At 45.7% G+C, this 25,313-nt stretch overlaps 1 protein-coding gene across 1 annotated transcript in view; it reads right to left on the bottom strand.

The window, feature by feature from the left end:
• VARS1 (valyl-tRNA synthetase 1) overlaps positions 1-25,313 on the bottom strand; it is a 78,913-nt gene that overhangs the window by 44,189 nt on the left and 9,411 nt on the right. The window contains 2 exon segments of the mRNA XM_082264142.1: positions 164-307; positions 3,291-3,627. Coding sequence (XP_082120268.1) covers positions 164-307; positions 3,291-3,627 — 481 coding nt within the window.

The following is a 25,313-nucleotide window of genomic DNA, read 5'->3' as shown; positions in this document are numbered from 1 at the left end:
CACAAAGCCTGCAGAAAGACAGTATTTGAAAAGATACAAGATCCATCTGATGATAGATTCTACAGCTTCCCAATCACTGGAATCAGCAGGTTACCTATGAGCGATACATACTATGGCAGCAAATATCACAGACTGGGGTAAGCAGTTGTATGTACATCAATACCTTGCTAAATGGATAGATAAGACAGCAGGACACAGCAATGTCGGCAAGGCTCAGTCGCTCTCCCACTAGGTACGTGCGCACTTTCAAGTGACTGTCCAACACCTCCAGGATTCTTTGCAGCTCCACACGAGCACGGTCCCTAGTCTGGGAAAAGGGCCACACAAAATCCAACAAAAATATTACAGACCAGCAACAGCTTAACACACAGAATGGCAAAAAATGGGACACTTTCAGCAGCAGAAACATTTCTGTGTATTGTAGGCACTGTGGCTGAAGGGCAGAATTCAAACCCTCCAATCCTGCAGACTCTATTACTATACAGGTGACAAGTACTACTCCCACTTAACATACAGAGCATCCCCTCCAACTGAAAGCCTGATTTCATCTTTCAGCTGCCATGTGGCAATTCAAAAATAAATATAAAAAATGTTTTGTAACCTCTGAATAAATAACAACAAGACAAAAGGGGTCCTTGGCCTGGAATTTAATTTCTTGAAGTGAAATGTATTCCCTCATCATGTAACAGTGCTGAGACCTAATGATTGGCCACTGCATCATGGGAGGAAGTCACATGCTCCCCCCTTACCGGAAGCACTGGGTATTTAGTGCCAGCTGCAATGGAGGCAGAAATAGCGAAGGAATGCTGGAAAAGTTAATATCAGTGGGTTGAGAAAACGCGTTACACAGAAACTGTCACTTTGGCCTGAATAAACAATGTCATTTTAAGGACCCTGGACTACAGTGCTTGCTCACAAGGGCCAAGTCATGTCCACAGGTTTAAATGCTAGGACCTGCTATCAGGTTGACAAATCATTAAAGTGACTGTCATGTCTTGTTTTTTTTTTTAAATAACAAACATGTTATACTTACCTGCTCTATGCAGTTGGTTTTGCACAAAGTGGCCTGGATCCTTCTCTTCTCGGGTCCCTTTTCGGCTCTCCTGATCCCTCCCTCCTGTTGAGTGTCCCCACAGAAAGCAGCTTGCTATGGGGGCACCCGAGCCGAGTCACAGCTCCATGTGTCCATTCAGACATGGAGCCATGACCCGGCCTCGCCTCCTCTCTCTCCTGATTGGCTGAATGATTTTGATTGAAAGCAGCAGGCGCTAACTGTGCCACGCTGCTGTCTCAGCCAATGAGGAGGGGAGTCCCAGGCAGCTTAGACACTAATGCAACATTGCTGGATAAAGACAGGCTCAGGTATTAGGGTGGCTGCTGCACACACAAGTTTTTTTTATCTTCATGCATAGGATGCATGAAAATAAAAAACCTCCTGCCGTTACAATCCCTTTAACTGCTGATACATCATTTTAGAGCGGCCCTGCAGAATTTTTTTTTTACCTGAATGATACCTGAAGAAGCACCCTCCCACTCTGCAGTCCAGAAGACAGAACACTCAGAATCTGGAGCCGCATGTGACCACATATAAAGTATCTGGGGTCTTTATTGTAGGTTTTTCCCCTCCAATTTATTGGGTTGAGGCCCTGGGTGGACATAAGCTTTAGAGCTGAACTCCAGGGATAATATGTTCTGCATAGTTACACTGAGCCAACTTACCACCAGGTAAGTATGTATATGAGATACCGGTCTCTATGATATATGAGATTGGCCTCTGTAGAAGCTGTAGATGACTGTAGTAGCCTGAGTTACTACAGTGATATCTGCAGTCTTCTGCGTGTGGCCCTGAAAGGCTGCCCTTCTGCATAGTAACTACTCGATCATTCACCTGAATGGCGTCCATGCTAAGTCAGTGACCCCTCTGGTTACTATGCAGATGTGCAGCTGTTCTGCATAGTGCCCAGAAGACTGCAGCCAGATCAAGAAGGAATTCTGGAAAAAAACACAAGCTGTGCCAAGTCCAACGCGTGCTGGGTACAGGTAATGTGGCTGTGAATGAGAAATTGGGGTGTCTGCAGTGGCTTCTGCACACACTGATCACAGACATCCCCTTGCTACCTTGTATGGGGAAAGAGATTTTGAATATATATACTTGGAATTAACAAAGCAAAATTTCACACATTTGAGCATCGGATGCATCATTTTCTTGGGGGTTACAGATCAACTTTAACCGGTTGCCGACCGCCGCACGACTATATACTGCGGTGGTCAGCCCCGGCCAGGCAGAGTGACGTAGGGGTACGTCACTCGCCTGTTACTGACTTGTGAGCCAATTGCGGGCCCCAGCTCGTTCACTGACAAGTCAGTGCGTGTGACCGGTGGACCCGATCGTCCGCCGGTCACTCACGATCGCTCCGGTGAAGGGAGAAAGGCGGAGCGGCTTATGTAAACAAGCTGCCCGTCATTCTCCCTGGTGTAAAAATGAAGATCAGACAGTTCTACTATGTAGGACCGTTGATCTCTGTTTTTACACCAATAGCCATGTCCCACTACAGTTAGAAACACGCCCCTAGGACACACTTAACCCCTCCCTCTCCAAAACAGTTAACCCCTTCCCTGCCAGTGTCATTTTTGCAGTAACAGCGCATATGTATAGCACTGATTACTGTAGTAATGTCACTGGTAACCCCAAAAGTGTCAAAAATGTCAGTCAAGGGTCCGATCTGTCCGCCGCAATGTCGCAGTACCGAAAAAAAAAAAAAAAAAAAAAAAAATCGCAGATTGCCGCAATTATGCGTTAAAAAAAAAACACCAAAAATGACAAAAATCTTTCCCTTTGTTAGTAAACGCGATAAATTTTGCGCAAACCAATCAAAATACGCTTTTTGCGATTTTTTTTACCAAACATATGTAGCATAAAACAAATTGGTCGAAAATGTTAAAAAATTTTGAATTTTCATATAAAAAAAATGTGAAAAATATTGTTATTTTTGCAAAATTGACGCTCTATTTTTGTTTATAGCGCATGATCAAAAAAAAAAAAAAAAAAAAAAAAAAAAAAAATCGCACAGGTGATCAAATACCACCAAAAGAAAGCTCTGTTTGTGGGAAAAAAAGGACGTCAAATTCGTTTAGGTACAGTGTCGCACGACCGCGCAATTGTCCATTAAAGTCACGCAGTAAAAAAACGCAAAAAACCCCCTGGTCTTTTAGCAGCCAAATCCTCCGGGGCTTAAGTGGTTAAAAGGGATTGGCTGCTATGTGTAAGTTCACTTTTAAAGAACTCTTACCGGTTTGTGGTCGATGCCATAGGCAGCTGGCAGCACATCAGTTTCTGCATAGTTCACCCACTGTTTGATGAGAGAGAAGCTTCGCTGGTCCCCATCCCCTGAAAGAGACTCAGGGGCCAGCATGTAGGAGACAGCCCAAGCCCCCCATACTGATCCAGTGGAAGGAGACAGAAGGCACGGTAGGGGAAGCCCCCGGGGCCCTGAAGAGACTTCTTGCACCTCGGGGCGAGGGTGAGGTGAGAACTGGCCAGAGACACGCACCCAGGTGCATCGTGGATCTGAGGTAGAAGACAATGGAAGGTAGAGAGTCGACATTGTGGCACGGGGAAGTAAAGACCTGCAGATGGAGAGAGAAAGTGTCAGGAATCCTGTTCACATCACAATTCCTTTACAGTGACTCACAACACGCCTCATCCAGACATTAAATAGCTGCATCTGTATCTGTATAATGATACACTAGCCGCTTCGCTGTCCATATTACACCGCTTTCTTTCAGCATTTCATCATGTGAGGGGTGATATCATCCCAACGCAACAATTTACAAGCTGGATAAAGATCAGTAATGATGTTTGTTAGACTTGTAAATTCTAACATTAGAGATAAGGTAAATTATTTCTACAGCACCCAGGTGCCGGTCCTGTCCATGGTGCTGGAATAGTGTAATAAATGCACGGGTTTATTCTATTACAAATGACCAAATCTAAAATCATCAAAGCGTAAATAATTAGAAGACCGTGGGGACATAGAGCAGTGCAGGGCATTGTTCACAACAAAGTATTTCATTAGACTCAGTTCACACCTATGCGTTTTTTGGTGCTTTTTGCAGAAACGCTCTACAGGTTATTTAACATGGTTTCCTATAGGGCACGTTCACATCTATGCTTTTTTCAGTCACTGCATTTTTGGAAAAGGGTCAGGGATTTTTTTAAAACGCAAAACAGTGCTTTTTTTTTTTCTTTATTGGTTCTTTGGACTTTAACAGAGAAGCTGCAGAAAAGCATGTAGAGTGTTTTTTAATCTGCCCAACAACAAATTGTCCAAAAAAATGCAAAACGCACAGCAAAAAGCACTGCAGAAGCTACCAAAAGTAAACTGCATAGCTATGAACCGAGCCCTAAAGTAGAATAGGCAAAACTTTTTTTATTTTTCATTTTGGACAGAGTAAGGGAGGGTTCTAACCCCTCAGATTTTATTTTCACCATGTGTCCCATTGCGGAGATTTCGCTTCAGTTCCTGTCCCATAGCCAAACAGGATATGAGAGGAAATCCCTGCAAATTAGAGGAATTCCTTGGGGGCCATCAGGTCAGCAGAACTAGTGTCCCAATTGGAATTTCAAAGCTATTACTTTTTTGGGGACAACTCAAAATTTGGGATTTACTTTTACTTTCAATGATAATAGTAAATAGGACCAATAAAAAGGCTGAATCTTCTTAAAGTGGTTGTAAACTCTCCATCCAAACTTGAGCACAATGCAATCCACATTATTAAAGCTATTGATCGCTGCCTGCTACACTCTCCTTACTTGTTTATTCCTCTTAAAATCTGTCCTGTAATGTTTGCTTACATCACTGACGCATGCGCTTCCCATCCTTAGATTCACGGCACGCTCTGTGTGCTCTCTCCCCATCATCATCATCATCATCATGCCATGTATGTCAGTTCCGCTGTCAGCGGCACAGCTAAGAAGACTCATGGGACTGTGCTGAATGCACCAGCTTCCCGGTTCTCCCTTTGTAACTGTGAGACGTCACGCAGGGAATGAACCAGGGCATCATTTGGCGGGACAGAGCCGCCCTGCCACAGTATATGTACTGCTGGTGGTTGGCAAATGGTTAACGGGTGCACAGACAGCAATAAAAACTGACAGATGTTCTAACCCCTCTCCACTCTATTCAAAGCTAAAACAAATGTTTTGCCTTTAGTTATACTTTAAAGTGTATATTCAGCACATGACTTGAAGGTCCGCTGCAAAATGCTGTTCCTCACAATCTCAAAAACCAAGCATATATAAAACCTGTACTATGACATAAAAGCTGCCGAAGCGGACTTATCCTGCTGCCTGGCTGCTATGCCGATAGTAGATCAATCCCAAAGTATTCTAAAAGGCACATAGACTGAGCACTCTGCAAGTGCAGTTGCTCCATAGCTTAGTAAATGAGGCAAAGCTCTAACTTCCATCTACCAATCATGTGCAAGCAAAAATGCTGTTTTTTTATTTTCCTTGCATGTGATTGGGTATTCTTTGCAAAGTGAAGCTTCCCGCCATTTACTAAGCTCTAAAACAGGGGTGTCAAACTCAATTTAATCTCTGGCCGCATCAGCAGTATGATTGCCCTGAAAAGGGCCAGTTGTATCTGTTACACTAGATGTCCAGAGCATTCCCTACCCTTACATAAGACGTCAGGAGCCTCTCCACCATCAGAAGTTGAGTCCCCCCCCACCCTCCCTTACATCACAGTGCACCCCCTTACCTTGTGTTGCTGCTGGGAAGAAGCTGGAGGCAATGCTGGAAAGCAGAAGGTACAGGATCTAGAGGAGGACCAGAGGAGGGCTGGAGCTCTTCTGCAGCTGCAGGAGAGGTGTGAGGGCCACATAAATGGCCAGGAGGGCCAGATTCGGCCCGCGGGCCTTGTGTTTGACACATGTGCTCTAAAACAACTGCCACTTGCAAAGTGTCCATTTGCCTTTAGTAAATCAACCCCTTTAAGACATTGACTCAAAACAGGCATGTGGATCAGGAGTTACCAATTTTACTTGCTTTATGCTTTTCCATGACAGTAGCAAGTGGTGGCCAAAAGGGCAATCCATTTACAAGATTCTTTTATGTATAATTCATATTTATAAAACGCCTGTCACTTTCTCAAAGTCTCCTCAGGCATAAGGAAGGTAAGGAAAAAAATGTGGGCACTGAGAAGTGTCACAGGAAGCCCTGGATCTCTGAAATTCTAGGATTGGAATTCCTGCACTCAGGTATGAGGTACGGACAGACAGATATCTGCAGGAGCTGGACATTGCATCCGTGATCTGCTGATCCAGAGTGCAATGCTCTGCAGGCTTCTTTCAAAAAATAAATAAATAATAAAATCCAAATATTTGAACTGCAAAAAATAATGCATTTATTTGTTTTTTTTTAAAGGTGAACTTATCCTTTAAGAGCCGGTTCACACTACTCCCACTCAAAGTCGCCCCGACTTCGGGCAACTTTGAAGTCGCCGTGCAGCACGACTTCATCGTGGCTTGCAAACCACTTCTCATAATAGAAGTCAATGCAAGTCGCTCCGACTTCGCCCAAAAATAGTGCAGGAACCTTTTTCTAAGTTGAAGCGACTTGAGTCGCTCTGATTGGAACAATTCCATTGCACAGCATGGAGCACTACTTGTCAAGCGACCAAGTCGCCTGACAAGTCGGAGTAGTGTGAACCGGCTCTAACACTGACGGGGGGGCTTACAATTGTTACCTTTTACTCCTTCATGAACAAAATGTTTGCTATAACTGCTTATAGAGTGTTAGCTGGAGCTCAGCTTTGATTTGTTAGTCAAGTCCATCTTAATCTGCTAGTCTAAAGTTGGCCATAGAGGAACCATGTATGGGCAGACTGAATGTACCCAAGGTAATCGATCAACTCGGGTATAACCTGCACATCGGATTTTACGCGCAATTATCACTAGCGGCTGTTATAGCCACTAGAAATCATCACTGTGTTCTCCCAATGAGGATTGCGTCCCCCCCCCCCCCCCTCATGCTGGAAGAACACAATGGCTCAGCAAGAGGGGGTTCCCTTATCAGCACTGTCTGTGTTCATGGGGGAATCGGTTACAGGAAAGAAATTTGCTCTGTCTATGGCCGGCCTTACACTACCCTCTCCCCGGACTAACAATGCTGCTGTCTAAAAGTGTCTGCTTTACTACTTCATCCAGAATTCAGACACCCCAAGGGCTCATTAACAATTGCGCTTCAGTAAAGTGATGCTCACTTGGATCACTTTTCAGAGGTGTATGACAGGCAGTGAGGAAGCAATATGTCGCCTCCTCACCACCTGATTTGAATCTATAATGGCTGTGCATCGTACACAGTTGTGGTGCGGTTCCAGCATGGCCCAAAAGAACTGCATTCATGGCACTTGGCAGTGGCATTGCCCGCCGAAAGCGACATGCTGCTCAAACTTTGCCAAGGCAGTGAAGCACACCATTGCGACCTCTGAATGTGAACAGCTGTATGTTAGCGTTCAGGTGGACAGCAGTTTGGGGGGGCAGCAAAACCATAGCAAAGCCACCTGGTCTTACCCCCCCCCCCCCAACCTCACATGTGCATGAGCCATCATTGATCATTCCAGTCCAGACCACCAGATACAAATAAAGGGGGGGGGGGGGGGGACTTAAAAAAAAACGAATGGAGCCACCACATCCAATGATTGGTAAATTGCAATTTATTACATTGTTGGTTTTGGGTTCAATACCACTTTAACCCTTGGAGTACAAGGAGGAGGGTCATTTTCTGAAGTTCTTGAAGTTCAGCTTTAACCACTTCCCGCCCACCCATCCTCAAATTAGGGCGGGGCAGGGCGGGGCGGTGTGGCTCTCGTTCTGGGACGTTATATGATGGCACCCAGTTTGCCCGTGATTGTGCGCCGTGTTCCTGGGACACAGTGCAACCCCAATCTTGGCAAAAATTTGTGGCCGCGGCTCTTTAACCATGTGATTGGCTGTGTCCAATCACAGCTAATTACATGTAAACAAGAAAGTGCAGTTTTTTGGCTTTTCCTCTCCTCACACAGAGAGTGAGAGGTGAGGAGAGCTGATAAGCGGAATCTCCTCACAGGGAAGACTTGTAAAGGTAATCAGAGCACTGATCATTAGTGCCCTGATTATCATGCAGCCCCAACAGTGCCAATCAGTGACACCAGTCTGTGCCCATCAGTGACACCAGTCTGTGCCCATCAGTGACACCAGTCTGTGCCCATCAGTGACAACAGTCTGTGCCCATCAGTGACACCAGTCTGTGCCCATCAGTGACAACAGTCTGTGCCCATCAGTGACAACAGTCTGTGCCCATCAGTGACAACAGTCTGTGCCCATCAGTGACAACAGTCTGTGCCCATCAGTGACAACAGTCTGTGCCCATCAGTGTCCATAAGTTATGCTAATCAGTGCTGCCTTTCAGTGCCCAACAGTGCTGAATATTGGTGCCTCCTCATCAGGGCCGCCTCATTAATGCACATCAGCGTAGGAGAAAAATTACTTTGCAGACAAACTAAAAAAAAATTTTTTCAAAATTTGTGGTATTTTTTTATTTTTTTTTAGCAAAAAAAAAAACAAAAAAAACCAGCAGTGATTAAAAGGCACCAGCTCTATTTGTGTGAAGAAAATGATAAAAAATTAATTTGGGTTCCCCTTCCTGTTCCAACATGACTGCGCACCAAAGCACAAAGCAAGGTCCGTAAAGACAAGGATAAGCGAGTTTGGGGTGGAGGAACTTGAATTGCCAGCAAAGAGTCCTGACCTCAACCCGATAGAACACCTTTGGGATGAATTAGAGTAAATACTGCGAGCCAGGCCTCATCCACATCAGTGCCTGACCTCACAAAAAAGCTTCTGGAAGAATGGTCAAAATTCCCATAGACACACTCCTAAACCTTGTGGACAGCCTTCCTGGAAGAGTTGAAGCTGTTATAGCTACAAAGGGTGGGCCAACTCAATAATGAACCCTACGGACTAAGACTGGGATGGCATTGAAGTTCATGTGTGTGTAAAGGCAGGCGTCCCAATACTTTTAACAATAGAGTGTATGTACAGTGTTGCATGACCGCACAATTACCAGTTAAAGTAGCGCAGTGCAGAATATCAAACAATACCCTGGTCATGAAAGGGGTAAAATCTTCTAGAGGTTTAATGGTTAAGGACTGCATTCCAATAGCTGCCATCCTCCTGTCCAGAGTCTCCTCAGGAGCGGGGATGAGAGCAGGCGTGTATGGATCCTGGTCTGGACCCACCCAGAGGTCCCCTGTACTGGACCAATCATCTGTGACCGCTGCCACTCATGATTGGCCCACTACAAGTGACAATTTCCTGGCAGGCTGAATCAGGTGGGGTCAGACTTGAATCCAAACACGTCTGAGCTCATCTCTACACTCTAATTGGACACAGCGAGGACAGTGGGTGGAGCTTAGATATAAAGTCGAGAAAAGTCAGGTCCTCATAAACAAAGTGAAAGTACATCAGAGAGGGGCACAGAAGTGGGGATTTGGGCTAAAATAAAAAGGTAATTAGCAGAGCTTTCCAGAAGACTTCTAATTTTACACAATTTAGGGGGTCCTATGAACATCTGGAAATCATGGCCAGTCCTCAGCTCTGTGTAGAACACATGGTCCCATAGGGGAACCATGCAGTGTGTCATCTGTGGTTCCTCAGCACATGGAGAGTTAGGGTTCCCATTGCGATCTCCAACCAACCATGTCCCCCGTCCCAACACCCCACCCCGTCCACACATTCTCCCCCATTCCCACTTTTCTCACTCACTTCTCCTCGGCTCTGCTCCGATGACGTCACAAACCGCCCCACGTGTTTTCACTTCCCCCTGCTCTCTTCCTGCTTCCGCCCTCACTGCGCACTCGCTTAGGACCCCGGTTTGCCCATACTTAGCTGTCCACCACAAATATTTTATTACTTCTCAAGAAATCATTGCTGTGACTCGTCCTTCCTGCTCTTTTTACTATTACGATAAATCATTTCTGAGCTACTGAACCCTAATGTAAGCATTGTTTACAACGAGAGCTCCCATTTCTCAATCCTATTTGTAATTGTAATATAATTTGGGACTTTGGAGCTCATTGATATCTCTAATATTGTAATATTGTCTATAATATTGTGTTCTTTGTGCTTCTATGGCACTATCAGGGAATCAGGAGCAGCTGGGGCACCATAGATGGCTGTGTACAGGTGACATCTAGTGGAGGAATTGCTAACTGCAGCCTGATGCAATATTTGGACATACTATTCTGAAAGTAGCATGATTCATCATTGGATACTGTTGCAGATGTATAAGGGAAGCTTTGTAGCTAAGATACATGTGGTAGAGCCAGTTCACACCATAAAAGGTGCATCCGTGTGTGGTGTGCCACACAAAGCTGCATAGTACTGCAGTACCATGTGTTTTGGTGACCGAGAACACACTCGCGTTCGCAAGATGCGTGGGGACCCCATTAAGAATTAGGGCCATTCGCACCAATTACCCTGCATGGAAACATGCTGCCCTCTTCAGATGTGCATGGGTGTCAATTGGTAATGCGTCTAGCAAACACACTCGCATTTATGGTCATCAAAGTGCGTGGTACTGCAGTACCATGCGGTTTGGTGTGGCAAAATTTTAAAAGTTAATGACAGCATGAGGAGAGAAAAAGAGAGCCGATAAGCAGCTTGTGTTAAAGGGATATTGGCACTGATTATCAGTGCAGTCCCAACTGTGCCCACCAGTGCTGTCATTCAGTGCTCATCAGTGCTGCCAGACAGGGCTGCCAGACAGTGCCCACTAGTGCTGCCAGACAGTGCCCACCAGTGCTGCCATTCAGTACTCATCAGTGTTGCCAATCAGTGCCCATCAGTGCTGTCAGACAGTGCCCACCAGTGCTGCCAATCAGTGCCCACCAGTGCTGCCAATCAGTGCCCACCAGTGCTGCCATTCAGTGCTCATCAGTGCTGCCAATCAGTGCCCACCAGTGCTGCCATTCAGTGCTCATCAGTGCTGCCAATCAGTGCCCACCAGTGCTGCCAATCAGTGCCCACCAGTGCTGCCATTCAGTGCCCACCAGTGCTGCCAATCAGTGCCCACCAGTGCTGCCATTCAGTGCTCATCAGTGCTGCCAATCAGTGCCCACCAGTGCTGCCATTCAGTGCTCATCAGTACTGTCATTCGGTGCTCATCAGTGCTGTCAGACAGTGCCCATCAGTGCTGCCATTCAGTGCTCATCAGTGCTGCCAATCAGTGCCCACCAGTGCTGCCATTCAGTGCTCATCAGTGCTTCCAAAAAGTGCCCACCAAGGCTGCCATTCAGTGCTCAACAGTGCTGCCAATCAGTGCCCACCAATGCTGCCTTATTAGTGCCCATCTCTGCTACCTATCAGGGCTCATCAGCACACATCAATGAAGGAGAAAAATCACCTGTTTAAAAAAAATGTATAACAAACTATATAATTACCATTGGGTTTTGTTTTTGTTTTTTTGCCAAACAAACAAAACAAAAAAAAAATGAAAATTTTGGAAAAAGTTTTTATAGTTTGTTATACATTTTTTTTAAACAGGTGATTTTTCTCCTTCATTGATGTGTGCTGCTTTTCCAAAATTTTCATTTTTTTTTTTTTGTTTTGTTTGTTTGGCAAAAAAAAAAAAAAAGAAAAACCCCAGTGGTGATTAAATACCACCAAACAAAAGCTCTATTTGTGTGAATAAAATGATAAACATTTCATATGGTGACAGCACTGAAAGCTGAAAATTGGCCTGGTCAGGAAGGGGGTAAAAGTGCCCAGTAGGCAAGTGGTTAAATGCCACCTCTCATTAACGAATATGTAAATACAATCACCAAAATCTCTTACAGGTTTAAAATGTTAGGATTTTTAAAACGTTGTTTTCAAACTTTTGTAAATCCAGTTTTTAATCAAATTATACTTTGCTGTCATCAGGACAGAAATAGAAGATAAATCCTGCAGGGAAGACACTTGTGATGTCACCTATCTAATACATGATTTCCCCCCTCACTTCCGAGAGATTTCATCTCACTGGCTGTTGTGCCAGCAGGAGAGGTGAAGGGAAATTCCTCGGTGAGACTGCAAAAGAAAACTTGATCAAGGGTTTTAACCCTTCAATTTCCAAAACAAAAAAATATTTATATACTTTAAGCATTTGTACTGTTGCTTATAGTCAGTGATGGAAGAAGCAATTTACAACAACTGAACTTTAGGCGCATACTTTGCTATTCTTTGTGGTAACCACACACTGCTATCAAGGTACACATTGGTCCTGCTTTTTTTTTTTTTTTTTTGGAAGTACCAACATTGGGTCATACTGCATATAAAATGGGTCAAAGCTTACCTGGAGGTCTGCGCAGGATATCTTGGCTGTACATCATGCATGGTGTCAGTGTGTAGTGATTGCAGATCCCACAGATATTTTACCACATCATTAAAGGCTACTTTTACACGTCCCTGCACTTACTCATAGAGTCCCCTGTCTGTGAGCATAAAACAGGTCAGGAGTCAGGACTCTTTTTATGTGTAATGATCCTTTAATATCTTCTTCTGAAGTTCAGAGGAAATTCTGTTTTATTCCCGGACAGGTCTGACTGTGGTTGTTATACTTCTATACACCTTAACACACACCCTCCATAGCACACCAACACTCCTACTATCCAACTTAAAAATATACAGTATACAGTATGTTAACCTCCTCCACTACCATCAATATATCATTGTCATACTGACCTAATGACGATTATCGCTTAGAAATATTTTTATGGACAGAAAACTGACTTATACAATGCTAACAATGAGTGCACTATTCAAATGTACATGTACACAAAGCACGTAAGTGTATCATCATCCTAGGTAGGTGCTAGAGTGAGTGTATATAGTTTTGGTTTCTCTGCCTAACAGGGAAGCAGTCAACGTGAAGCCAACGTGGTACCAATATTTAAAAAGGGGCCGAGATATATCCCGGGGAACTATAGGCCGGTCAGCCTAACATCTGTAGTCTGCAAGATTTTGAAGGGGATGTTAAGGGACCACATACAAGACTTTAGTAATGAAAACGGTATTATTAGTAGCAATCAGCATGGATTTATGAAAAATCGTTCTTGCCAAACCAATCTATTAACCTTCTACGATGAAGTGAGCTGCCACCTAGATAAAGGTAAGCCTGTGGATGTGGTGTATCTGGACTTTGCAAAGGCCTTTGACACCGTTCCCCACAAACGCTTACTGTACAAACTAAGGAAGGTAGGTATGGACCATAAGGTGAGTACCTGGATAGGGAACTGGCTCCAGGGGAGAGTCCAGAGGGTGATGATTAATGGGGAGTACTCGGATTGGGCGGGTGTGGAAAGTGGGGTCCCCCAGGGTTCTGTCCTGGGACCAATCCTGTTTAATTTATTCATAAATGATCTAGAGGAGGGGATATCTAGTACAATCTCAGTATTTGCAGATGATACTAAACTAGGCATGCCAATATCTTCTATGCAGGATGTGGAAACCTTGCAAGCAGACCTGAACAAAATAACGGGGTGGGCAACTACATGGCAGATGAGATTTAATGTTGATAAATGTAAAGTAATGCACTTGGGGGCCAAAAACCAGAAAGCAAGCTACTCACTAGGGGGGGGAACCTCTGGGGGAGTCTAGGATGGAAAAAGACTTGGGGGTACTGGTAGACAACAGGCTTGGCAGTGGCATGCAATGCCAAGCCGCTGCAAGTAAAGCCAACAGAATACTGGGATGTATAAAAAAGGGGATTCACTCCAGAAATAAAGAGATTATTCTCCCGCTCTACAAGACTCTGGTCCGGCCACATCTGGAGTATGCTGTCCAGTTCTGGGCACCGGTCCTCAGGAAGGATGTGCTGGAACTGGAGAAAGTCCAGAGAAGGGCAACAAAAATAATTAGGGGAATGGAGGACATCAGCTACGAGGAAAGACTACAAGCACTGAACTTATTCTCTCTGGAGAAGAGATGATTGAGGGGGGATATGATATCAATGTACAAATACTGTACTGGTGACCCTAGCATAAGGAACAAACTATTCAGAGTAAGGGAATACAATAAGACACGTGGCCACTCACTAAAACTAGAGGAAAGGCGGTTTAACCTTAAAATGCGTAAGGGGTTCTTCACTGTAATGCCCCATACACACGTGCAGATTATCTGCAGACTTTTGTCTGCAGATTTACCTTTTCTATGTAGTGCAAGGGCCTGCCGGATTGCATACAAATTGAAAGTGTTTAGGTTTGACCTCATATTATATGGTTTTGGTAAGTCTGCAGACAAAAGTCTGCAGATAATCTGCACGTGTGTATGGGGCATAAGAGTAGTAAGGATGTGGAATTCTCTTCCATAAGCAGTCGTATCAGCTGGGAGCATTGATAGTTTCAAAAAACTGTTAGATGGTCACCTTAGAGACCACAACATACAGGGGTATACAATGTACGGTTAAAAGCAAACACACACACACATCATAGGTTGAACTGGATGGGCTGATGTCTTTTTTCAACCTCACTAACTATGTAACTATGTAACAGTCAGGTAAATGTATTTGCTGTCTGTGTAACCACTTCTGGACCGGAAGATTTTACCCCTTAATGACCAGGCCATTTTTTGCATTTCGGCACTGCGCTACTTTAACTGACAATTGCGCAGTCATGCGACACTGTACCCAAATAAACTTATGTCCCTTTTTCTCCCACAAATAGTTTTTCTCCCAAAACTTTCTTTTGGTGGTATTGGATCACCTGTGCAATTTTTATTTTTTGCGCTATAAACAAAAAAAGAGCGACAATTCTGAAAAAAAAAATATATATATATATATATATATATTTTTCATTTTCTGCTAAATAACATTCGCAATTTTTTTATCATTTTAGGCCAATTTGTATTCTTATTTTTTGATACCCACTTTCACTTTACAGCAGATGCCATACACTATCATATTTATTTAAATATATTTAATAATTAACTTGTTTGAGCACCATTTTCCTAGGCGCGGGGAGATACATTCTAGCCCAGTAGTATCTTTTTTTCCAATTTGTATTTTGCTACATATTTTTGGTAAAAAAAAATCCCAATAAGCATATTTTGATTGATTTGCGCAAAAGTTATCGCGTCTACAAACTAGGGAAAACATTTTTTTTTTTTTTTCATTTTTGTAATTTTTTTTTTTTACTAGTAATGGCGGCGATCAGCTATTTTTTAGCAGGACTGCGACATTGCGGCAGACAGATCGGACACCTAACTGACATTTTTTACACTTTTGGGGGGACCAGTGACATTGCTACAGTAATCAGTGCTAAAAAATATGCACTGTTACTGTAATAATGACACTGGCAGAGAAGGGGTTAACATCAGGGGCGATCAAAGGGTTAAATGTATGCCTAGGGGGTGCTTTCTAACTGTTAGAGGGATGGGCTTATGCAATCAACACAGGGACCTGTGTTCCTAAATAGGAGGAACATAGGAGCCCTGTGTTGATTGCTCACAGAACAGCGGTCTGCCGTGTTTACAACAGCAGACCTCCGTTCTGTCTCCACAGGGAGCGATCGCGGGTGCCCGGCGGCAATCGATGTGGCTGCCAGCCCCGCAAATAAGCTTCCCCGCTGGTGAATGAGCGCGCAATTGCTCCCGCAAAGCGATGTACAGGCATGTCCTGTTGCGGGAACCTGCCGACCTGCCACCATATATCTGCGGAGGCTGGTCGGTATGTGGTTAACAGAGAGCAGTGACTGTTTAGCAGAGGCTGCTCAGTGTTCTCTGGTGCTGCTCATGTGGTCTTGATGTTTCACACTGTATATTTGACAGTGGGTGGCAGATGAGAGCATGGGATGTCTATACAGTAAGACCAGATTTTTAAAATGAAATCCGGGGACATCTTTTTTTAATTTTTTTTATTGGCAAATGGCACAGGACTGCATAATACACAGAGCGCTGGGCATAGGACTATATAATACACAGAGCGCTGGGCACAGGGATATACAATACACAGAGAGCTGGGCACAGGACTATACAATACACAGAACACTGGCTACAGGAATGCATAATACACAGATCGCTGAGTACAGGACTATATAATACACAGAGCGCTGGGTACAGGACTGCATAATACACAGAGCGCTGGGTACAGGACTACATAATACACAGAGCGCTGGGCACAGAACTATATAATACACAGAGCACTGGGTACAGGACTACATAATACACAGAGTGCTGGGCACAGAACTATATAATACACAGGGCGCTGGGTACAGGACTACTTAATACACAGAGTGATGGGCACAGGACTACATAATACACAGAGCGCTGGGCACAGGACTGCATAATACACAGAGTGCTGGGCACAGGACTACATAATACACAGAGCGCTGGGCACAGGACTACATAATACACAGAGCGCTGGGCACAGGACTACATAATACACAGCGCTGGGCACAGGACTACATAATACACAGAGCACTGGGCACAGGACTACATAATACACAGCGCTGGGCACAGGACTACATAATACACAGAGCGCTGGGCACAGGACTACATAATACACAGCGCTGGGCACAGGACTACATAATACACAGAGCACTGGGCACAGGACTACATAATACACAGAGCGCTGGGCACAGGACTACATAATACACAGAGCGCTGGGCACAGGACTACATAATACACAGCGCTGGGCACAGGACTACATAATACACAGAGCACTGGGCACAGGACTACATAATACACAGCGCTGGGCACAGGACTACATAATACACAGAGCGCTGGGCACAGTACTGCATAATACACAGAGCGCTGGGCACAGGACTGCATAATACACATAGCGCTGGGCACAGGACTACATAATATAAAGGAGGGTGTTAAGTGGGGTACACACTATAAGAAAATCAGATGAACGATCGTCCGATTTGCCTCGTTGTTTCACAGTAAATCGGAAACCAATGAAAGAAAATTCGTACAAAAATTCTCGTATGACAAAGACTTTTCTTTTGTTTCTGATCATGCGCAGTCTTTCTTTTCTGATTTTTCTTGTACAAAAATCATACAAAAACGGTACACATTACACAAAAGTTGTTTGTTTAATCCCATATGAGAAAAATTTTGGAGTTTGTCCCTTCGAGAATTTTCGTACGAAAATTCAGAATCGGCTGTAGAAAGTTCTGTACACACTATACGAAAATCGTACGAAAATTCTTTGGACGAAAATGTTTGCCCGATTTTCTTATAGTGTGTACGAGCCTTTAGGCATAGAGTGCAGGATTCAGAGGTTTGCTATGCACAGAGGACACTTCTGTCCCCACATCCATAGCTCACCTCTGCACCCTTCTCTCACAGATTATCTCTACAGCCACCTCTTAACCAGTGGCGGCCTGTGTATAGGGGGCGGAAAAAAAAAAAGATTCAAAAAAGATTAAAAAAAAAAACAAAAAACAATTTTTAGCCCACTAGGGGCGCCGGACTTAGTGGTGGCTATGGGGGGGGGTGGGGTTTTCCACCCCACCTGCGGCGGGCAGAGGTGCCAATTTGCTGGCCCTCTGGGGGTCACCGGGGCGCAGAGCAATGCGCCCCGACACTCCCCACTTTTGTGATGTCCTGGCTGTGATTGGTCCAGACTCCAGCTTGGACCAATCATCATTCAGGACATCCTGACCCTGCTGACGTCGTTGGGGGCGGTGCAGGTGCGTGCGTCAGTCACTCACCGTCACCGCCCAATCTCCTTCCCGCTGGACCGGTGTGGTTTGCCTGCCCACCGCCGTCAGGAGTCCCCACACTCCACACTGTCTGGGCTGGCAGCCGGGCTGATGGCTGCTCACTGCGGCCGGCCCCGCAGGCAGCCATCCAGTAGCTCAGGAGGGGTGGACCAGAGCGGTGACTGACCGTGACTCACTAGGGGGTGGAGCTGCTTGTCGGGACGGGAAGAAGCGGCGGGCTGCTCCAGGGCTCCAGCCTCCAGGTAAGTGCACTGCTCTCAGTCGGGGCATGCACACTGAACTCTGCATTGATGGGGGCATGTGTACGCTGTTCATTGCATTGAAGGGGGCACGCATGCTGAACTCTGCATTGGGGGCATGTGTACGCTGTTCATTGCATTGAAGGGGGCACGCACACTGAACTCTGCATTGGGGGCATGTGTACGCTGTTCATTGCATTGAAGGGGGCACGCACGCTGGACACTGCATTGGGGGCATGTATGCTGGTCACTACATTGGGGGCACGCACGCTGATCTCTGCATTGGGGGCATGTATGCTGGTCACTACATTGGGGGCACGCACGCTGATCTCTGCATTGGGGGCACGCACGCTGATCTCTGCATTGGGGGCATGTTCGCTGATCTCTGCATTGAAGGGGGCATGTACACTGGTGACTGCATTGAAAGGGGGCACGCTGGTCACTGTGCATTGAAAGGGGGCACGCTGGTCACTGTGCATTGAAAGGGGGCACGCTAGTCACTGTGCATTGAAAGGGGGCACGCTGGTCACTGTGAATTGAAATGGGGCACGCTGGTCACTCTGCATTGAAAGGGGGCATGCTGGTCTCTCTGCATTGAAAGGTGGCACGATGGTCACTGTGCATTGAAAGGGGGCACGCTGGTCACTGTGCATTGAAAGGGGGCACATTGGTCACTGTGGATTGAAAGGGGGCACGCTGGTCACTGTGCATTGAAAGGGGGCACGCTAGTCACTGTGCATTGAAAGGGGGCACGCTGGTCACTGTGAATTGAAAGGGGGCACGCTGGTCACTGTGAATTGAAAGGGGGCACGCTGGTCACTGTGCATTGAAAGGGGGCACGCTGGTCACTGTGAATTGAAATGGGGCACGCTGGTCACTGTGCATTGAAAGGGGGCACGCTAGACACTGTGCATTGAAAGGGGGCACGCTGGTCACTGTGAATTGAAATGGGGCACGCTGGTCACTCTGCATTGAAAGGGGGCATGCTGGTCTCTCTGCATTGAAAGGTGGCACATTGGTCACTGTGGATTGAAAGGGGGCACGCTGGTCACTGTGCATTGAAAGGGGGCACGCTGGTCTCTCTGCATTGAAAGGGGGCACACTATACCTTAATTACTGAAGACCCCTTTCACACTTTTGCGACCTCAAAGTCACACAATTTTTTACAGCGTTTTTTGCCGCAAAGCGATGCCTATTAAATTTTTCTGTTTGCGCCCCCCCCCCCAAAAAATTTTGAGCACCAGCCGCCACTGCTCTTAACCCTTCCCCCACAACAGCTAAACTCTCCAGCTCTCCATGCAGCTGCATCAGCTCTGACCCCTGTTCCCCCACTGCTCTCACCTGTGTACAAACAGAACCCCCCCCCCCATCTACTTATCTCCCGTTCTCAGCCCTCCACACAGTCAATTTTGACTCTGCCTCTCCCCCACTCAACAGCAGCAGGAGCTGGGGGCGTCTGCATCTGAGCCACCAGGCTGTTTCTCAGCCAGCATGGGATGCCCTATCTATATTAATCCGGCCCTGAATCTGGGGACAGACTTGGACCGGGGACAATGTCCTCAATCTGGTGACTGTCTCCGAAAACCGGGGACATCTGGTCACCCTACTATACAGCCCTGGCCAATTAGAAGGGGAGGAGCCCCAAGGCATGCTGGGTGACTGTATTTATATCTGAGGGGCACATGGGCTCAGGGTCCAATCCAGCCCACCTCTATAGGGAGAGGTTCAGGTTGGGAGAGGGATGCTGCCTCTCCCCAGAACAGGCTGCCATGTGGCTTCAGGTAGGAATCCTGAGGGCCTGAAACATTTAAGCTAGAACCCATGGTTCTCTTGCAAGCTGATTGAGGAAGGATGTCCACGGATCCTGTCTGGTATCACAGAAGGTGACCTGCGGCCAGGGCCTTGTGAGTACAGACCTCATAAAAGGATCCTAGAGACTGTTGTTGGTAAAAATCCTCCTCTTTGTGCTAGAAGTCAGCATGCTGGGTGTAAGCTAAAGGGGACACTGGCTAGTGTCTTCAAGAAGCAAAGTCCACTACATTCCTTCTGCTACAAAAGGGACTTGCTTTGTTCTGTACAGCCTGCTGCATAGTGCTCCTGAAAGTCTGCTTCACAATTCTTTTGAAGAAGTCCTCGCATGTTAATAGTGAATTTGGAATATCCTCCTAAATACCTTCTCCTATCCAAGTTCTCCAAATAAAATACAAAAAGACATCCCTTAGACAGGTTATTGGAGATGACCTGGTTGAGTGAAAATACCCTGTGGCTGTGGATTAATCAGTGAGAGACCCGGGTACACTTATTCAAGCGGCTCCTAGGGGGGGTAGCGCCACATAAGAAAAAAAGGATTTTACAATAATTATGGCATGTAATACACCACGTTTTCGTCCACTGATGAAAACTATGACGAAAATCAATCCTTTTTTCATTAACGAAAGAAATTTAAACTAAAATGTGAGGGAGGGACTTTTAAACTTGTGAACTTCCAGTTTCCAAGAGCTCTCCAAGCAAGCAAGCGAGTCCTTAGCATTCTTACTACTTAGCAGTTAGCACTGTGCAGAATTACAGGCCTCCTCAGACAATCATTCAGAGCAGCACTGTGCATTACATTCCTCCCGATGAGAGTTCCCCTACCGAACCCGACCGTTCGGTAGGGTGACCACATTTCCAAACTGCCATTCAGGCACCCCCCTCCCCCTTCCCCAAAAAAGAGAGTGGGGTGTTTGGGAGAATGTAGTCTGAGAGTTGATGGAGAATTCGGCGGCGGGTGAGTTGTCAGGCGAATGGCTGGTGTTAGCAAATAAGTCATCCCAACACCATGCTTGATATGGTGTCAGGATGATCAAATCATATTATTTATATTACTACATTGTAATATAAAATGAAATAGTTAAACTTACAATAATGCATTGGCATTGGCATTTTAGTCAAAAGACTATTGTGGCATCATCTGGAAAGCCTTCTAAAATGGCGGATAATTAGCAAAACAAAATGGTTGATTCTGATTATCCCAATAGTACTACAAGGACACAAAAACAGTCAAGCTGCGCAGTTTAGACCCCCCTTCTTTCCCTCTCTTTCTCTCTGATCTCCTGTAGCTAATGAGAATGCAGATAAGTGTGAAACCGGGAATGTTATTTGCCATAGATAAGAAGTTACAGGGAACATCTGTATTGCTTGCCAAACTAGTTAGGAAAATATGTATCTTTGACGTAACTGCTGTTGTATATGTGATGTACACGCTTCAGAGGCGTAACTAGAACTTTCAGGGCCCCGGTGCAAAAAAACATGAAGGGCCCCCATGACCCCTGGATGGGGCCCTTTTCTTCATGCCCGGGGTTCTTCCCACTGATCATGGGGCCCTTTACTCTGGTCGCAGGGCCACTTATTACAGTTCCGTAGCAGAATCCTTTCACAAATTCTGCAGTGGGCCCCCTTCATGCCATCTTGGGGCCACCCAATGGTGGTGGAATGCCAAGGCCCAGTCACAAGTGCGACCTTTGCGATGCTGGTAGTTCACCCACTGGTGTCAGTAGTTTTTATTTTTTGTTATTTTCATTTTCTTATTTTTTATCTTTTTACAATTTTTATTTTTTTACAATTTCATTCATTCAGAAAAAGAAGGAGCCAGTAAATTATGTATTTACGTACCCCTTCCCGGCTCTCCATCGTGACACATCCCCTGCAGTAGCCAGCTGGAGAGGGAAGGAGGGAAGCCGGAAGCGCTGCAGGGGGACCAGGGGAGCACACAGTGGCCCAGAGACAGCTGGAGACAAGTTAACTTGATAGGAGGAGTGGCGGGGGCAGCATATAGAAGAACCAATCTCCTCCATTTACCTCCTGCAGCTAAAGAAAAATAGAGGAAAATGAAGGGCATTAGTTCCTCTAAATGCTGCCCCCGCCTATCCAGGTGTACAGGGGAGCCGCACAGGCCCCCTAAAGCATAGGGCCAGGTTGCAATTGCAACCCCTGTAGTTTGAAATTCCAAGGGAAGATAAGGGTGTGGCAAGTACTTCATCACCTGACTCCACAGTAGGTGTATTCACCTATTACATTAAGATCAGGGCAGAAAGTAGGACCAGTGATGCAATTTCTATATATTACAATGGGAAATGATGTAGTAATTGAACCCATGGATACACCTGAACTAAATGATATAATAATTGACATAATCTTGGGATCGACCGGGCTCCATCCCATTAGACCTCCTGGAGCCCTTGGTCACTGATACAATAGGGGGCCATAGAACCAAACTCATGGTGGACACCGGAGCCCAATATTCAGTGATGACCCGACAAATAACTCCTATCTCTGACAAACAAATCACCATTGTCGGAGCCACAGGAAGTGAAGTTAAAAGACCCTTTTTGACAAAAAGACTTTGTAGTTTGGGTGGACACCAAGTCCAACATCAGTTCCTGTATATGCCAGATGCCTATTCCCCTGCTAAGCAGAGACTTACTCACTAAACTCAGAGCACATATATACTTCAGATCTGACGGACAGGCTGTCCTAAAACTGCCCCATCCCTCCGAGACTCCTATTATGGTCCTCAATATGGCAAGAGAGCAGGAATGGAGAATGTTTACTCTGAAAGAGGACCCTCTCCCTGCAGGACTGCAACACATGGCAGAGGATAATACACCAGAACTTGCCAGGCATATTCCACCAGTGATTATTGAACTAAACAGCCAAAAAGAGAAACTGACCGCACTCAGGAATTGATGAAAATCGAAGTGTTTAATTCCTCATCAAAAATTGATACAGACAGTACATCACAGGGACATGCGACTGATTGACACGTTTCACGATTCTGAAGATCGCTTACTCATAACCACAGGTTATAGGTGGTTATGACCACCGGTTATAGGTGGTTATGGTTAAGCGGTCTTCAGAATCGTGAAACGCGTCAACCAGTCGCATGTACCTGTTAAGTACTGTCTGTATCAATTAAACACTTCGATTTTCATTAATTCCTGAGTGCGGTCAATTTTGTCTTTTTGACTGTGAAGTATTTGGATGACGGATCCGACTCGCACTGGAATGCCCTGTCTCACCTGAGCGGCTTTTCTTTGTTAGTATCATTATTGAACTAAAACTAGGAGCCACTCGAGTCAGCCTGAAACAGTACCCAGTCCCCCACAAAGCTCTTGCAGGTATCCAAAAATACCGGAATAAATTCCTGCAGTATGGGATCCTGAAGCCCTGCCAGTCGCCCTGGAACATCCCCCTACTCCCAGTACAAAAAACCCGGAACAACGAAATACCGCCTTGTTCAGGATCTAAGAGCTGTCAATCAAGCTTCAGTGACCATCCATTCAGTGGTCCCGAACCCGTATAACCTATTGGGACTGATACCTGGGGAAGCCACCCATTTCACAGTCTTAGATCTGAAAGATGCCTTTTTCTGCCTCAGAGTGGCAGAACAATCCCAGCAAATGTTTGCCTTTTAATGGGAAGACCCAGACACCAGGGTTAAGGGACAACTGACTTGGGCACGTCTACTCCAGGGGTTCAAAAACTCCCCCACTCTATATGGAGCATCTAGAGACTGGTAATACCCTAAACTTAGCCACTCTGCTTCCCACCTCACCAGAACCTCTGGTATATGATTGCCCTCAGGTAATGGATGAAGTCTATTCAAGTCGGCCAGACTTAAAAGTCAGCCCCCTGGAAAAGCCAGATGTTAAGTACTTCACTGATGGCAGCAGTTTTGTAAAGGATGGGCTCCATTATGCCGGCTATGCAGTGGTTAAAACAGGGGACCGTGATAGAGGCAGGAGCCTTAACGCAGGGAAGTTCTGCTCAGAAAGCTGAACTAATTGCTGAATGTTTATGTGGACTCAAAGTATGCCTTCCTGACTCTCAATGCTCACTGAGCCCTGTATAAGGAAAGAGGGCTCATCACATCCCTAGGGAAGAGCATCAAATATGGGACAGAAATACTGGAACTCTTGGAAGCAGTATGGTCCCCCCTCTGAAGTTGCAGTGATCCACTGCAGAGGCCATCAGAAGGGAGACTCACAGGTAGCAAGAGGCAACAGGACAGCAGACCGTGCGGCAAGGGATTCAGCATTCCAGCGGCCCCCACAACATATAATGGCCCCCATGTTCCCAGTACCACTCTCTGAATGGGATCCAATCTACACAAAAGCAGAACAAGAATGGATAGAGACTGAACCTGGAAAGTACAAGGAAGATCGGTGGTACCAGCTTCAGGACAGAAGAATTGTCATTCCAGCTGCAGTAACTGAGTTAGTGATGGAATTCCACAGGGGAACACACATGGGCAAAACAGCCATTGAAAAGGCCCTAGAGAGACATTTTTATATTCCCCGGCTACCCACACTGGCACAAGCTGCAGCCAGCAGATGCATAGAATGTGCCTGAAACAACCCCAGACAAGGTTCTGTACCAACTCCCGGAATACAAGCTGAAGGAGCCTCACCAATGGAAGAATTACTGGTTGACTTCCCTGTCATGCCTCCCTCAGGAGGATACAAATATTTGCTGGTTGCCATTTGCACCTATTCGGGCTGGGAAGAGGACTGGACCACACAAACTAAGACTACAAAAGAAGTGGTCAAATGCCTGCTCTATGAAATCATGCTGACCACACAGACTCATGGCTGCGTACAGTAGACCCTCAGGACCCATTAAAGCTAAAACTGACCAGAGAAATTAGAGGGAAGTACTCCAGCCCTGCTCCTGACACACACCTGGAAGCTGTCAGGCCTGGGCATGGCAGAAGAAAGTTGGACTGCAGCCCTGCTCCCAACACAAACCTGGAAGCTGTTGGGTCAACACACAGTGGAAGAAAAGGACATCTGATATCTGCTAGCTCTGCTTCAGTCACATCCGGAAGATGACTGGTCAATGCACAGCCACAGCTGGGAATATTCACCGATATGATGTTTGTTAGAAATGCTTCAATAAGTTTACTGGTAGCCATAGTAATTATACTGGCCATACTTATAAGGGGGAGAGCAAATCATGTGACCCGTACATCAAAACGACTAAAGTAGGCCCCAAAGGAACTAAGCTGCTTACTGGTATTTACCAGAATAGGTTTGCTTTGGACTACCTGCTAGCTACAGAGGGAGGGGTGTGTGGTAAGTTTAATCTCAGTAATCTGAAGATTGATGACCATGGGAAAGCTATCGAAGAGATTACTGACAGGATAAGAACTCTATCTCACGTACCTGTACAAACCTGGGATGAGTTTAATACTGGCAGTTGGTTTGGGGATTGGTTCCCAAATGCAAGTGGGCTAAAAGCCATGTTAGAGGGAACAATGGCAATACTGGCCACCTAATTCTCCTTGTGACTA

This window comes from Pelophylax lessonae (assembly GCF_965119305.1).
Source record: "Pelophylax lessonae genome assembly, chromosome: 7".
NCBI classification, from domain to species: domain Eukaryota; kingdom Metazoa; phylum Chordata; class Amphibia; order Anura; family Ranidae; genus Pelophylax; species Pelophylax lessonae.
Note: the sequence above shows the minus strand (reverse complement) of the source record. Positions and strands in the feature narration are given on the sequence as shown.